General features: G+C 34.5%; 1 protein-coding gene across 2 annotated transcripts in view; it reads right to left on the bottom strand.

The window, feature by feature from the left end:
* Dmxl2 (Dmx like 2) overlaps positions 1 to 15,506 on the bottom strand; it is a 139,210-nt gene that overhangs the window by 56,819 nt on the left and 66,885 nt on the right. For both annotated transcript variants that reach the window (XM_077799441.1, XM_026390512.2), the window contains exons 14-15: positions 8,517 to 8,606; positions 6,004 to 6,121 (exon numbers count right to left, since the gene is read on the bottom strand). In XM_077799441.1, coding sequence (XP_077655567.1) covers positions 6,004 to 6,121; positions 8,517 to 8,606 — 208 coding nt within the window. The remainder of the gene's footprint in view (positions 1 to 6,003; positions 6,122 to 8,516; positions 8,607 to 15,506) is intronic.

Consider the following 15,506-nt stretch of genomic DNA (forward strand, 5'->3'; position numbering starts at 1 on the left):
AAATACCTTTATCCATGTTTGGTATTTTTCTTAATTAAAAGAGTAATTAATTTTTAATTTAAATTTAGAAAGTACAAATAAGAAGTGGGCAGGGAAGACAACAGATGTACATATTAAAACCTTTAAGAAAACATATTAAATTTAGAAGAAAACCACAGGAAAACTTAACATAAAACTAAAGTAAAACCAAGAAAGCAGTGAGAAAATCTTCTGGCCTGATTTGGAAAAAGCAGAAGAAATAAAAGAGAAGTTTTTAAAATTCTAAATTTAAGCCTGTTGATTCAAAATATTATAAAGAAAAATACTAACTTTATTTAAGCATTGTTTTCTAGTAGATTGGCATGTATTTACTTTTGGAAATAGCATGATGAATGGTAGTTAGACTTGTTGGAAAAGATATTTAAAAATTGAACCCAGATAAAGATTAAAATATACAAAAAAGCAAATTTTAAATCTATAAAGTAGTGCTGTTATGCTGCAGTGATAATACAATAAACCTGAGCGTGACAACAACTTATAAATAAGAAAAATTCTGATTTACAAAAACAGATGCATGAAAGAAAAAAATTCTAGTCTGAGGGTAAAAAAATATTTGAGCTCAGCTTCATAGAAGACAGGACCTCATTCAAACATTCCTCTATAGCAAAGAAAATTATTTGCACAAATTCAGTAGAAAGTTTCTTAGATGTCTATACATAATTCTGTGATAAAGACCATACTAAGGAAATTAAATATGTCCATCTAGACACTCATAGTACATGACCACATGAGATATAGTATACGGAAACTCTTTGTTAACTAAAAATGTGTTCATCAAATAAAATTCTTAAAATGGGATATGTTTTTTCATTCAAATAGAACATGACAGTTTTATAACTACAAACTTATAACTTCTAAAAGAAATATTTTGTCAGATGCAGTGGCATATACCTGTAATCCCAGCAGCGCAAGAGGCTGAGGCAGGAGGATCGCAAGTTCAAAGTCAACTTCAGCAAAAGCAAGATACTAAGCAACTCAGTGAGACCCTATCTCTAAATAAAATACAAAATAGGGCTAGGGATGTTGGCTCTGTGGTGGAGTGCCTTTGAGTTCAATCACAGGTACCCAAAATAAACGAATGAATGAACGAATAAATGAAATAAATAAATGAATTATTTTAAGCTGAAACTAAATACAATGTTGTTTTTGAAGGTTCTTATGGAAAAATAACTTTCTTTCACAAAAAGGAAAAAGAAATACTACACTTCAAAGGGGAAAACCGAGATAGTACTTTTAACTCACATGTCCATGAAGTTTCTGGCATAACATGCAACATAATGCCTTACTTCATTTATCATTGTCCTGTGGCAATTTACGGGGAACATTCTGAAACCTCTATCTGAATTAACTGGTCTCCTCATGATATCATAGGGAATTTACTACCAATCAAAACAACTAATTACAGAGTTGAACAAAGTCACCTTTTAAAATAAATTGAATTTCATAAATACCATTTCCTGGCAAAAGTCTATGACACCTATGAATTGTCTTTCTAAATGTAAGTTTCACCCACATGTTGCATTCATCCACAAACAAGCAAATTTTTTCATGTTTTAAAAATATTTAATAAAATGAGACCCTTGAGTGAATAAAAACAAGTAGGCAAAACTCATGCAAAATAAGACCCAATACAGAAATACTGCAGGATGATAATGATTGATTTGTATTTTTTGATTATTTATGAAGTTCTTTCTGCTTCACTGCTTTCCTAATCAGACAGAAAAAGCTTTGGTTACGTTTCTTTTTTTAAGTGAGATTATGTCACTTAGAGCTGAAGAAGTATTCAAATTAATCATATTATTCCTATAGATGAAAACATGGCAATATATAGACTCATATATTACAAACCTAAATGACTTTTCTATTAGTCTGGGTCCAGGACCACCTTAGAGGGGGAATAGAAAATTAATATGCTGCTTGGTGGGGTTCATGTTCATCTTTCCACAGTGCTTGTAATCCCACCATTAGTACTGTGATGTTTTACACTTGGGTTGTATTAAGAATCTTAACCTAGAAGTTGGTTAGAGGGGTAATACATTAATATGATGTTTTTAACCTTGAGATCTATTGTACTGCTCCCATTAGTTTAAAAGATTCTTCCCAGCCAGGTGGTGGAATAGTTTGTAATCAAAGAGTTGAGAATGAAGAGGGTGAAAAAAGAAATTTAGGGGCAAGAGGAAAGTTGCTGAAATAAGAAAATGGGAAAAATTAAGCACATGTAGAAGAAGAAATAGAAGATCACAGGAGCAAACCTACATATTTACTACATGTAATGTTTTTACATTTTTAATTGTTTTTATAGGGTCACTCCTGCTGCTAGTAATTACTTGGACTGGAGGCACAACACTTTTTGGTGGCAAATTTCCACCCTATTTTAATGGAAAAAAATTGATGCAAATAGATGTTTGCTAGAACTACAAATAACTTTATACCCATGGAAGCTCTTGGAGAAAACCTACTTCAAATTCCCTCTCCACACCCAGGTTTTACAGATAAGTTGCAGAGGCTCATTCAAGTAAAGTAACTTACTATCGGTCATACAGACTTACCCTGAAGTGGCCAAAATCATGAAAAGGAAGATTTTCTAATTCTTAGTTTAGTGCACAGTTTGTGGTTTGTCTTTTTATGTAGTTTTTCAGAGTAAGGGGGAATATTTTAGTTTGTTGCATACATTACTAATCATTTATCTCAATCTGGATTAATTTTTTTTATATAATTCTTAAAGACACTCTACATGATCCATGAATAAAGACACCTGCTTTTAACACCATATAGCTATGCCTTTCCCTTTCTGGGGATTGTTAGGTGTTTACTGCTGCAAGGTAGGCAAATTCATGGCCTCAAATTATATAAATGATTAAGATACTTAATACTTTTATTTTTAAAATGTACCACAAGCATTGTTAAGAATTGAGAGTAACAAAGAAGTGGCCTTAATTCTTCTGTAAAAAGGTGAATAATAATTATCTAAAAGATGACAAATTAATGGTCCACCTATCTGTAATTCTTTGTGTAAACATTGGTTTATCTGATCTTCTTTCTAAATTGACTCTTTCTTTCTTAAGAAATGGATAGCTTTATGGCTTGCAATTTAATTAGAAGAGTTGGTTTCAAACGTCTGTCAGCTGGATCCACTTTTGACAAGTAAACTTATGAGGTACTCCAGTATTTAAAACAGATGTAAGGAAAGTTGTTTGGGAAGAACAGCATGTGCCTTTTTCATCCTTTATTTTAGTTCCATATATTTTTCAACAAGTATCCCATAGACATCTTGATCACTTTAGGACTTTGACAAAGGCCAGCAGAAATACTTTTAAATTTTAAAAAATTATTATCTATCCTAAGCTTGTCGAAAAATTATTTGTACACAGAGAAAGGATGAAATAAATACTAAAGAGTAATAAGTACTTTAAAAAAATTACCCCATGTTAAATATGTTAACACTGGAATACTTTTAACTTTCATCTGTCAGAACTGACAGATATATCTGGTGTTCCTAAGGGCTTGAGCTGGCTCTTTACCGAAAAGATTTAAATGCTCCTGGATTTCCGAAATGGCAAAAGAGGAAAATTTTTATGTTGTAAATGTTTTTCTGTTTTGCTGTGTCGGTGGATACTCATCTGAATCAATTGTAGAGAAAGTAGTGAAGTTATGCTTCTAGTAAACACTTCTTGGACTTCCCCTTGCAGAGTTAAAATATGGTCATGCAATGAGAGTTATAAGATGAAATTGTTAACAAGAGAAACAATGTGCTCATTTTCTACATTTGTATACAAATATAAATAGTTAGTTTTTCATATCTTTGGAGATGATTTACCAGAACCTCAATCCACTGACTAAACTTGCAAAAAACTTGGGGCTGGGGTTATGGCTCAGCAGTAGAGCACTCACCTCGACATGTGCAAGGCCCTGGGTTTGATCCTCAGCACCACATATAAATAAATAAAATAAAGTTATTGTGTCCAACTACAACTACAAAAAATAAATATTAAAAAAAACTCTTAAAAAATAACAGTTCAGGGCTGGGGATGTGGCTCAAGTGGTGGCACGCTCGCCTGGCATGCACAGAGCACTGGGTTCAATCCTCAACACCACATAAAAATAAAATAAAGATATTGTGTCTACCTAAAACTAACTAACTAAATAAATAAATATTTATTTAAAGTGATAATGAAAAAAATAATAACAATTCAGAGGTCAAAATTACAGGATGCTTTATCTCTAAACTGTTAGTTACTATTGCGTTTGTTACTCTAATAGGGTAGCAATATCTCAGAAATAAATGTTACTTTTAAAAACAATTTCTTATTATTTATATATGGAATATATATTCTACAGAAATTAACTCTCATACATATTTGCTACTAAATTTACTTACATCCTTTCTGAACAATTGGGACACATATAAACAACCTAAAATATTGTCCCAGAAACACAAGGAATACAATGATCATAAAGGAAGCTGTTGAAAACTGCAAGTAAAGTTAGATGGGACACAGGAAGTAAAGGTAACAAATATTTTTCCTGAATACCCCAGGCATCATAAACTAGCAATCTTTATTATTTCCAAAATGGAAGGCCCACCATCCATAATTTCCCCTTCTTGAACATGTACATGTCACTTACAACTCAGTATTTCATATTGAAGAAATTATTTTTCCTATTTTAGTTATTTTTAAAACCAAATCATAGCTGTATTCTTTTTAGATAAAGTGGGGAAGGAAGTGGAACAGTATTTTCTGTTCATATTCCCTAAGAGGGATGGGAAAGTCCCAAGTTCTTTCTAATGCTTAAATTCTCTTTTGAGCAAAGACAAATCTATCACAAGACCTACCTCATTCTTATAGGTAAAAGGGAAAGCCTTTATAAAAACCACAGTATCTAGAACTCTTGTTTTTTTACCTTGTACATCACGACTAATATTTTTTTATATATTTACTCTAATTTGTTATATATGACAGCAGAATGCATTTCAATTCATAGTACACATATAGAGCACAACTGTTCATGTCTCTGGTTATATACAAAGTAGAGTCATACCATTTGTGTCTTCATAAATGTACTCAGGGTAATGATGTCCATCTCATTCCACCATCTTTCCTACCCTCCCCCGCCCCCTCTCTTCCCCTCCCTCCTCTTTGCCCTATCTAAAGTTCCTCCATTCCTCCCATGCTCCCCCACCATCCCCATTATGGATCAGCATCCACATATCAGAGAAAACATTCGGCATTTGTTTTGGGGGATTGGCTTATTACTTCACTTAGAATGATATTCTCCAACTCCATCCATTTACCTGCAAATGCCATGATTTTATTCTCTTTTAATGCTGAGTAACATTCCATTGTGTATATATAAAACACAGTTTCTTTATCCATTCATCTACTGAAGGGCATCTAGGTTGGTTCCATAATTTAGCTATTGTGAATTGTGCTGCTATAAACACTGATGTGGCTGCATTACTATAGTATGCTGCACAAACAAGCAATTTTAACAGAACTAACAGACATATCTGCCAAAAGTTATAAAAGCAATGACTTTGGGGGCTGGGGATGTGGCTCAAGCGGTAGCGTGCTCGCCTGGCATGCGTGCGGCCTGGGTTCAATCCTCAGCACCACATACAAACAAAGATGTTGTGCCCGCCAAAAACTAAAAAATAAATATTAAAAAATTCTCACTCCTTTTTTCTCTCTCTCTCTCTCTCTCTAAAAAATAAATAAATAAATAAATAAAAGCAATGACTTTGGAAGATCCATACTCAATAAAGCTTAGAGGGTTTTGTTTATTTGTTTGTTTTAAAGATTAAGGTAAGTATACTCAGGTTCATCTTTAAAAGTACTCTGTGGGGGTTGGGAATATAGAGCAGTTATACAGTGCTTGCCTAGCATGCCTGAAAGCCCTGGTTTCAATCTCAGCAAAACATACATACTTACACACACACACACACACACACACACACACGAGTACCTTGTGATGGCTGAAAAAATATTTCTGATTCCTTTTTCTCTATATCTTCCTTGTGTGGTTTATATCCTATAATGAAGTCTTCTTGAAATACATGAAGCAACTGTGTATTTGAGCCACACTACGAATATGGAAAAAAAAAACAGTTTTCATCTTTGAAATTCCCTATCTCCCACCCACCACTTCCCAACACAAATATAGAAGAAATAAATCTTTCTAGTAATTTCTATTCTTAATCTGCTGACTAAGGCACAAAAGAGCAACAGAAAAAAATCATTAAAATTACCCTGGTCAGAGAAAAATTACATTCAAAGATGTCACAGTCAATAGCAGAACAGAAGAGCTCCGGTAAAAATAGATCAACAAATTTGCTTCTTAAAAAACAAACAAACAAAAAACCTCACAACCCATAGTGAAGTGGGATCTGTACCCCAAAAACAACAGACTCATGACTGGCTAGAGAGGGCTATGCTAACTACATAAGGCTCACTAAACTAGTACAGAAATAATAGTTTTTCAAATTCCACCTGAGAACAACAAAAATAAATAAGCAAAAACCTCAGAAAGGTCCTCAAAATACCCCCTCAACCTATCTCATGGGAATGATGCAGGATCCTATTAATAGCCAGTGGGATGACATACCTCTAAAGAAATATATTTACTATAAGTAAGGAGGATTGCTGCTAGGCTACATGATCACAGTTTGAGGACTACATGGTGAAAAGATAATCATAAAGGGCTATGCAGAATCACAAAGGTGAGCTGAAATTCAAGGAAAAGGCTAGACCCAAACAAAAGCATATTGTGAATGTGTGTCAAGACAATTAGATGGCTGCCCCACAGATTTTAAAGAAAGGGAAGCAGCTATGATTGTGTTGGCACTGGATGAAGTAAGTAATGATTTTAGGAAAAAAAGGAAAATCAGCCTCCTTACATAGAAGGAAATAAAGGAATATAATATTTGGTTGTACCACAAAGATTTTATGAAAGTTAAAGGGTGTTTTTATGTCTTTCCAGGTAGAAACATAAAAACTCTCTTTGCATTCAAAATATCAAAGGATACCTTCTCAAGTAAAAAAGAATAAATGAGGGGCTAGGCTTGTGACTCAGTGGTAGAGTGCTTGCCTGGCATGTGTGAGGCTCTGGTTTGATTCTTAGCACCACATATAAGTAAATAAATAAAATAAAGGTCCATTGACAACTAAAAATATTTTAGAAAGAAAGAAAGAAAGAAAGAAAGAAAGAAAGAAAGAGAGAGAGAGAGAGAGAGAGAGAGAGAGAGAGAGAGAGAGAGGGAGGGAGGGAGGGAGGGGAAGGGTGGTGTCTTCATGGATACAGAAATCAAAGAACGTAGTGGGAACAAATAGAGAATGAATTTTAAACTTTGTCATATAAGCCTAAGTCATTTTATCAGTGCTTGCAGTTTACCACCATTGTGTTAAGAACAGCCTAAGCTGACAGGAAATAAATCAAGAGTAAGTATGAAGTAAAAAGAATACTAGGTCAGACTCATGGTAAAAAGTGCAGAGGGACCAAAGTAGGGAATAAACTCAACATCCAGTTCATTAAAAATTAAGATATCTATGGAAAAGAAGACAATACCCTTCTTCCAGGTCCCTGGGGAATTAAAAAAAAGGAAATCATAGATTGAATTTAAAGCAAAAGCAAAGAGCTTGGGGATTAAAAAAAAAAAGTAAAGGATTTTCTAGGTGCCATTAATAATTATATTTGAGTCTGGCAGCTCCAGTTCTGTTACCAAGAGCTGTTGTGGTAATTTCTCTACATAGTGGGAATGATTACCACAGAATGTTCAAAGCTCCATGGAAAAATTATGACATAATTCTATACTTGTTTTTAAATATAGTTGGTTCTTTCTTTATTTCCTTGTTCAAAAGATTTGGTAACTTCCTCACCAAAGTAATCATACTTTTTACACTTAAATGATTATAGTAGTTCTATACCTCAGTCCATAAACATGATCCTGAAGAAACAAATATCCTCAGGTCTAAATGGGTTTTACAAACTCCTTGCAGGGAGAAGGTTTCTCCTTCTTTCCTAGGGAGTAGCTGGGGAGGAATGCTGCCTACACAAAGGAATATGATAAACTTTGATCCTATTTTCATCTGCATCTCAATGGTCCTCATAAAAATACCAAGTCTGAAGCCTAAAAAAGCAAACACTGTATAGCTGAGGTCACCCACCCCCTACTGAGTTGAAATGGTTAATCACATAAAAGTAGAACTCCCAACCTGAGCCTCTATATTTTCCCTCAGCATTTCAATTTCAAGATCACAGTTTCCCTGACTGAATCAAATTTCCTTACAGAAGAAAAGGAACCAAATATAATTCAACTGGAAAATAAAAATTTCTATATCATTAGTAGAGTTTCACTATGGGTATCAACGAAAGTTGACTGTATTTAGTATCAAAGGATAATTATTCTCAGACTGAAATATATGCATCTAAAACATTCTGGAATAAATGTCTATTAATATCACCAATTCACAAGCATTTACTTGGTCAGTTATTGCATCAAGTTCAATAATGCAGCCAGGTCGGGCAGTAGACTGTTGGCTCACAATATTAAACACTTCTCCAATAAGTTTCTGTAAATAAAAACATACAAATGTTACTAATCAATAAATTTATGAATCTACTGTCAATATGATACAGTATCTTGAGCACTAAATATTCACTGATTGACATGGCAACAAATACATTCAAGGAAATATGTCAACTCTCTATATTCAATTTCACTTTTAAAATTACATCAAAAAGTTAGAAAAATTGACAGTTTACATAAATATTACATAACTTCAAAGCATAGTTCTAACATGTCTTCTTTGTGTTTGCAAGCTTAAAGCTCAAAACAGATGTGACTAAGGATCTAACCCAAAGCCTAAGTGTGTGGTGTGCAGATATGCAACACCACTTAAATGTACAACCCTGCCAGGTCAAAGGTAGGGGTCATGATTGAGAAGAACTAGGACTCTGCATCTTAGGATGAGGATGTCTGAATTAATACATAAAACCTAACTTTGGATCAACAAAATTCCCAAACTTTCTGCTGAAACAAAGTAGTCTTCCCTCTACCACGATCCAAGAAGCTTTCTCTTGAGTAAAAAGTTTTCCATAACTTCACCTGAGAGATTCACCTCAAAAAAAGATACCCATTCTCCTCAGCACGCATCTCCACTATCTTTCACTGCCTCTTGGCTATGAATTTAGACCCCAACTTAACCGAAAGACAGCTCTAAGATAAAACAATATCCATGCAGGAGTTGTAGGATCTTTACATTTTTATCAGTAGGATTCCAGGGAACATATATGGGAATATAAGTGGTTGGGTAGGGTTGAATTTGTTAATATGAATACATTCACCCAAGATTGAGGATTTAAAGTACTAGGTTAAACACCTACAATGGTGTTGACAGTGTGCTTGGTTTATTCATTGAAATATTAACTGCAGCCTACAATTTTTGAAGCTAAACTATCAGAATTTCTTTAGCACACAACAAAGCTTTGCTATTCAAAATGTGGTCAATGGGCCAACAGCAACAAGAAATGTTTTATAAATGCTCTCTCAGGTCTCAAAGTAATATATCCACATTTTAACAGGATCTCCAAATTCTTGTGCACACAAAATAAGGATTGTGATGCATCAGTGATTCTCAATCTTGGCTGATCCACACTGACTCATTTGCAGAGTTTTATCCATAGTTGATCCTTAGGCCCCAATCGCAGAGACTGATTTGTTAATCTAGGGTGTAATCTAATCATCATAAGTTTCCAGGTATTTCCAGTACGTGGCCAAGACTTGAGATTCCCTCAGAGAAACAGATACATGTTCCAGCTAAGGATTTATATTCCCTGCTCACAACTCTCTGCTAGTACTATATAACCAGTGGACTTACCAAAAACCTTATTCAATCTACAGAATCCCACTCAACCTCACTCTTTACTAACAAATTCGTTTTACAGTGGAAGATAATACTGGAATCAGTGTGATGAAGGTAAAGTATTTACCTTGGGCACAAAATTTTAGAAAGAACCAAAAAACTTATGACAAATAATATTTTAATGCAATTTTTAAATCAAAATTAATACAAAAATCCATAATGAATAAAATATTAAAAAATTTAAATATAGGTTCTAATAGTGTCTCCAGCCTGAGGCAAAAAGAAAACTGTACAAACATGTTTCTATGCGATTTTTAATAATTAATTTTTTCCACATTAAAGCAGTTGAAAAATACTGAAAAGCAGGTATATTAAAATTGAAAACATTAAAGTTTTAATTTATTTATACTCAAAACAAGATTAATTATAACAATTTTTCTGGGTTTAATGGACACAAACTCCATAATAATACTTTTAGCAGCTTAGGAGACTGAAGGAGGAAGATCATGAGTTCACAGCCAGCCTCAGCAACTTAGGGAGACCCTAAGTAATTCAGTAAGACTTTATAAACAAACAAACAAACAAATGGGCTGGGGATGTGGCTCAGTGATTAAGCGCCCCTGGATTCACTCCCCAGTACAAAAAAAAAAACTTTCAGAAACTACTTCTTTGTTTTCAATAAAAATAACTCCCTTATTTGATAATATCTCTTGACCAAGTGGTAGCCTCAGGTAATCTTTAATTAACTGTTTAACTGCTCACTGAAACTTATTTTGTAGGATAACCAACTATAAAAAAAAAAAATCTCAAGTCCATTCTAAAATTTGGATATTACACTAAGAAAAATTTGTGCATCACTTTTCAAAGATCCAAACAAAAAGTTAATTTTACATTACAAAATATCAACACTGCATGCCACTTAAAACTATTTCAGATGAACTTCTATAGAATTTAAACTTTCAATATTTAAGAACCAAGTCAGTGGCTGCTTTATGTAAACCAGATATATCCACATAACAAAACTTTTATCTATTTAAAAATTCAAATCTATAGATACCTCAGTTAATTTTTTTATATCTCCAATTTAAGCATAAAATTAGTATGATGTGATAATTAGAATAATGTGCCCTTCCTCCAAGGATGTCTACTCCTCATGTCTGCTAGGACCTATAAATATACTACCTTATTTTATAAAAGAGACTTTTATAGATGTGAGTAAACTCTGAATCTTAAAATGGGAAGATTATCCTGAACTATTCGACTGGGACTAATGTAACCACAAGGATGTATATGAGGGAGGCAAAAGGATTAGATTCAGAAAAAGAGATACGACAACAGATGCAATAACCAGAGGAATCTTGAAAATGCTATGCTGTTAGCTTTAAAGACGGAGAAGGGGCCAACAGCAAAGAAATACTAATGGCTTCTAGAAGTTAATAAAGGCAAGAAAATATTTTCTTCCCTGGAACTTCTACAGAGAATGCAACCCTGTCAACACTTTGATTTTAGAACTTCTGACCTCCAAAACTATAAGAGAATACATCTGATAATACATTTGTTACAGCAACAATAGGAAAATTAATACAGGTGCCTATAATCTTCTATAATCATTACTTTTTTATCTGATATGCACTTTTTCCAATATTACATCTAGTAATTTGTGCAGTTCCACTGTCTTTTTTTTTTTCATTTTCAGGTTCAGGAACTATATTCATACCTCCTACCTGATATTCATATCGAACATAATTTCTGAATTACTTTTTCTCATTTTTTGTAATTTACAACTCTCAACAGAAAATGAGAAAATGAGATAAGTCAAGAAATAGATTTTTTGTTTTGGGGGATTTCTTTTCCTTTTTTTTAGCTTTTTAATATTTTGATAATAGTACTGAAGAATCTACTTCTATTACAACCAAAAAAATAAAATTATAATAAATATTATTTTGATATAAATAAGATATTTCAACTTAATGTTGAAAGTTTTAATACACTTACTTTTCAATTCTCATTATTTTCAATATGTGAGTGTTCCAGGAAAAATTAACATTGAAAAAACACAGAAACATATATTTATAGAAGTACACATTTTTTCTTTTAGCTTCAGGCTCCAATACAACTTATCATGGCCTTGCTGGATCATGTCTTTATATAAATTTTTGGTACATTATTCAACAGGTTTCTTTTTTCATATTAATTTTGATTATTTAAAATATTGTTTATCACAATTGCTAACATTTTTGGTGTCCTATTAAATTCTGCACCCAAGGTGAGTGCCTCATTCACCCTAATCCCAGTTTAGCTGGAAGAAGAGGGCAGTGTGTCTCCTGCCACAAAATGTATCAGGCTTATCGTGTGGCTCTTCATCTGGCAGCAATTTGAAGTTAACAGAACAGTAGAATGTCTCCCGAAGTCAGAGTACCACCAGGGAATAATTTCCCTTGTGGCAGGGGTAGTGTGCTGCCTTCTGCAGCATATATCTTCAATTAATTACCAAAAAAGATTCCATCATTTCCTCCACAGGCAAAATACCCATATCTGCAAACTAAAGGCTGGAGTTACCACCTAATAACTCACGTGTAGAATTTTTAATTCCTATCTCCATAACCTGGGCTCAATGTATTTGCAGCATGCTATTGCTCAAGGAAGAAATATTCCATGAGAAAACACAAAATACTGTTATATTGGAAATTGAGATTGGCCCTTGACTACTTTGAACTCAGATTATTTGACCAAGATGCTGAGAAGAGTGACTGGTCAGGGTGACCAATCCTGCTATGTAACTAAAACATGAAGTGAAGACTATGTTTGCCATCTATGAATTTTCTGGCACTACCATAATCTATGACAAGTTGACAGAAAACAGTAGCAACCCCAAAGAGCATTTGGATCCTTTGGCAATTTCATCAGGTTTAAAAAGAAAGAGAAAAAAAGAAAAAAGTCGGGCATGGTGGTGCATGCCTGTAATCCCAGCAACTAGGGAGGCTGAGGCAAGATCAGTTCATGGACAGCCTCAGCAACTTAGCAAAACCTTGTCTCTAAATTTAATTTAAAAAAATTTTTAAGGTGGAGTGGGGATGCATTCAATGATAAGAGTACTCCTGGGTTCAATCCCTAGTACCACACACAGGTACAACACACAAAAAAGGTAGGGTAGGGTGGATCTAATAATCAAGGTGCTAGCAGAGAAGTTTGAGGGAATGTGAAATTTGGTGGTAGAGGAAGCTACGATTACAGAACTTAGGCTTTGTGTCCATCTAGGGAAGCACTGGCTGTTTAAGTGTCCCTTCCTGTTGTATTTTTTTACCACTTTCCTAACAGTGACAGTTCCAAAGGTTAACAACTACAATTCAGGCTCCAAGTGAGATTATGACTAAACTGGAATTACACAATGATACAATGCCTAATGAGAATTTGTATTTCCCCTAGTTTGGAGAGAAAGTTTCTTCATTTAAATAAAAAACAGAAATAGATGCTAAAGGAATAGATTTTGTTAGCTATGCTTTATCTGCATCCAATCCTTGATCTATTCTCCAAATTCTTGGTCTTGCTTTGGGTTCCAGGAGGTTGACCTTTGAACCATATCACCCAGCTCCTATGCCCTCTTCTGCTTCAGGTAAAATTCAATCAATGGGAGTCACTGGCCAGAGATTAGAGGAAAAAAAAAAAAGAAAAAAGGGTAGGAGTATATATTCTCTCTGCTCCCCACAGTTCCAGTAGTGCTCATTTTCCATAGCTCTGGCACTCACTAGGTCTTGGTACTTTCCTATTTCCCTCTTATCCCTTCAGGCATAAGTACATATATTATTTATCTTATTGCTGCTGCAACAAATCACCACAAATTTAGTGGTTTAAAAAAATTAACATATTATCTTACAATTCTGGCAGTCAGAAGTCTGAAGCCGTTTTTGGTAAACTAGCATCATGGTATCAGCAGGGCTGCATGCCTTCTGGAGACTCTAGGGAACAGTCTATTTCCTTGCCTTTTCAAGCTTCTAAAGGCTGTCCACATTCCTTGGCTCATTGCTCCCTTCCTCCATCTTCAAAGCCAGCAATACCAGTCCTGATATCATTCTTCTTCTGTTAATCTCTCTCTGTCGATAGTCAGGCAAGTTTCTTTACTTACAAGGACTCACGTGATTAGATGGGACCATCCAAATAATACAGGATAATCTCCATATTTTAAGATCTTTAACTTTTTCATATCTGCAAAGCATCTTCTGTCATTTGAAGTAACGTATTCATAGGTCCTGGGCATGCATATGTGAACATCTTTGAGAACCCTTTACTCTACCTACCATTGGACAATTCATCCTGTTACTAGATCCTGAGTGCTTTACTAGCCCTTCTGGGTCAATCATATACACATCTTGTACGGAGTTCTTGCACTTAACTCTCCTCAGTTACATCTTTATGAATGTGTCATCTATTTCTCACTCAGACCCAGAGAGATCCAGAGACTAAGTCAAGGTAGTACTGTCTGTCTCTCACTAGGAAAGTGCAACCTTTAACAATGTGTTCTTCACGAAACACAGAGGTCTTCATGCTCTCTCTCCTAGTACTACAGTTTTGCTGTTGCATTTAAATGCTATATTCCCACAAAGAACAAAATCAAGCAGCTCAAAAAAGAAATATAGGGGGTTGGGAGTATAGCTCAGTGGTAGAGCTGTTGCCTAGCATGTATGAGGTGCTGAGGTGCTGGGTTTGATCATCAGCACAATAAAAATAAGTTAACAAAATAAAGGTATTGTGTCCATCTACAACTAAAAAAAAAATTTTTTAAAGAAAGTAAAAGAAATATAGGCCTGGATATGTAGCTTAGTGGTACAGAACTTGCTAAGCATATGGAGGCCCAGGGTACAATCCCCAGTACCACAAACATACATACCTACATACATAAAAATATCCTAAAGAATGTATGAAAGACCAGTCAATTTCTTCAGTAATCAAAAGCATACAAATCAAAACACCTAGATATCTTTTCCAAATAGTGAAGATTTTCAGAGAAAAAAGAAAAAGGATGGGGAAAAGACATGCTAACAGAGTCTGCTAATGAAATACAAATCAGACTGCTAGCTTCCCATTGCCTTCAACAGATAATAAAACTCTTCAATATGATGTTCTTTAATTTATTCACTTACTCAACAATAGTTATTAAGTGCTTCCCGGGTATCAGACACTGAGGATACAGCACCACCCTTATCTTAATATTCAAATGAAAAAAGACAAATAAATAAACAAAGTGTTCATCAGATGGTACTGCAGGAAAAAACAAAGTAGAAAAGTAAACAGGGAGCAGTGGGATGAAATGGTCAAAGAAGGCCTCATTTGACTCATGACCACAAAATAAAAACACAAGCCATGTGGATACCTGGGGGTAGAACCCAGAGAGAAGAGTAAAGTATGAAGATAAAGTTGGGAGGTTGTTAGGCACATTCCAGGACCATCCAGGAAGTTAGCAGGGAGGAAGCCAAAATAACCAAGAGGACATGTATTAAAAATATAGAATCAAGAAATAAGAAGAGGGTTGGGATTGTGGCTCAATGGTAGAGCACCTGCCCAGCACGTTTGAGGCACTGGGTTTGATCCTCAGCATCATATAAAAATAAA

Source organism: Urocitellus parryii, chromosome 6 (genome assembly GCF_045843805.1).
Source record: "Urocitellus parryii isolate mUroPar1 chromosome 6, mUroPar1.hap1, whole genome shotgun sequence".
Lineage (NCBI taxonomy): Eukaryota > Metazoa > Chordata > Mammalia > Rodentia > Sciuridae > Urocitellus > Urocitellus parryii.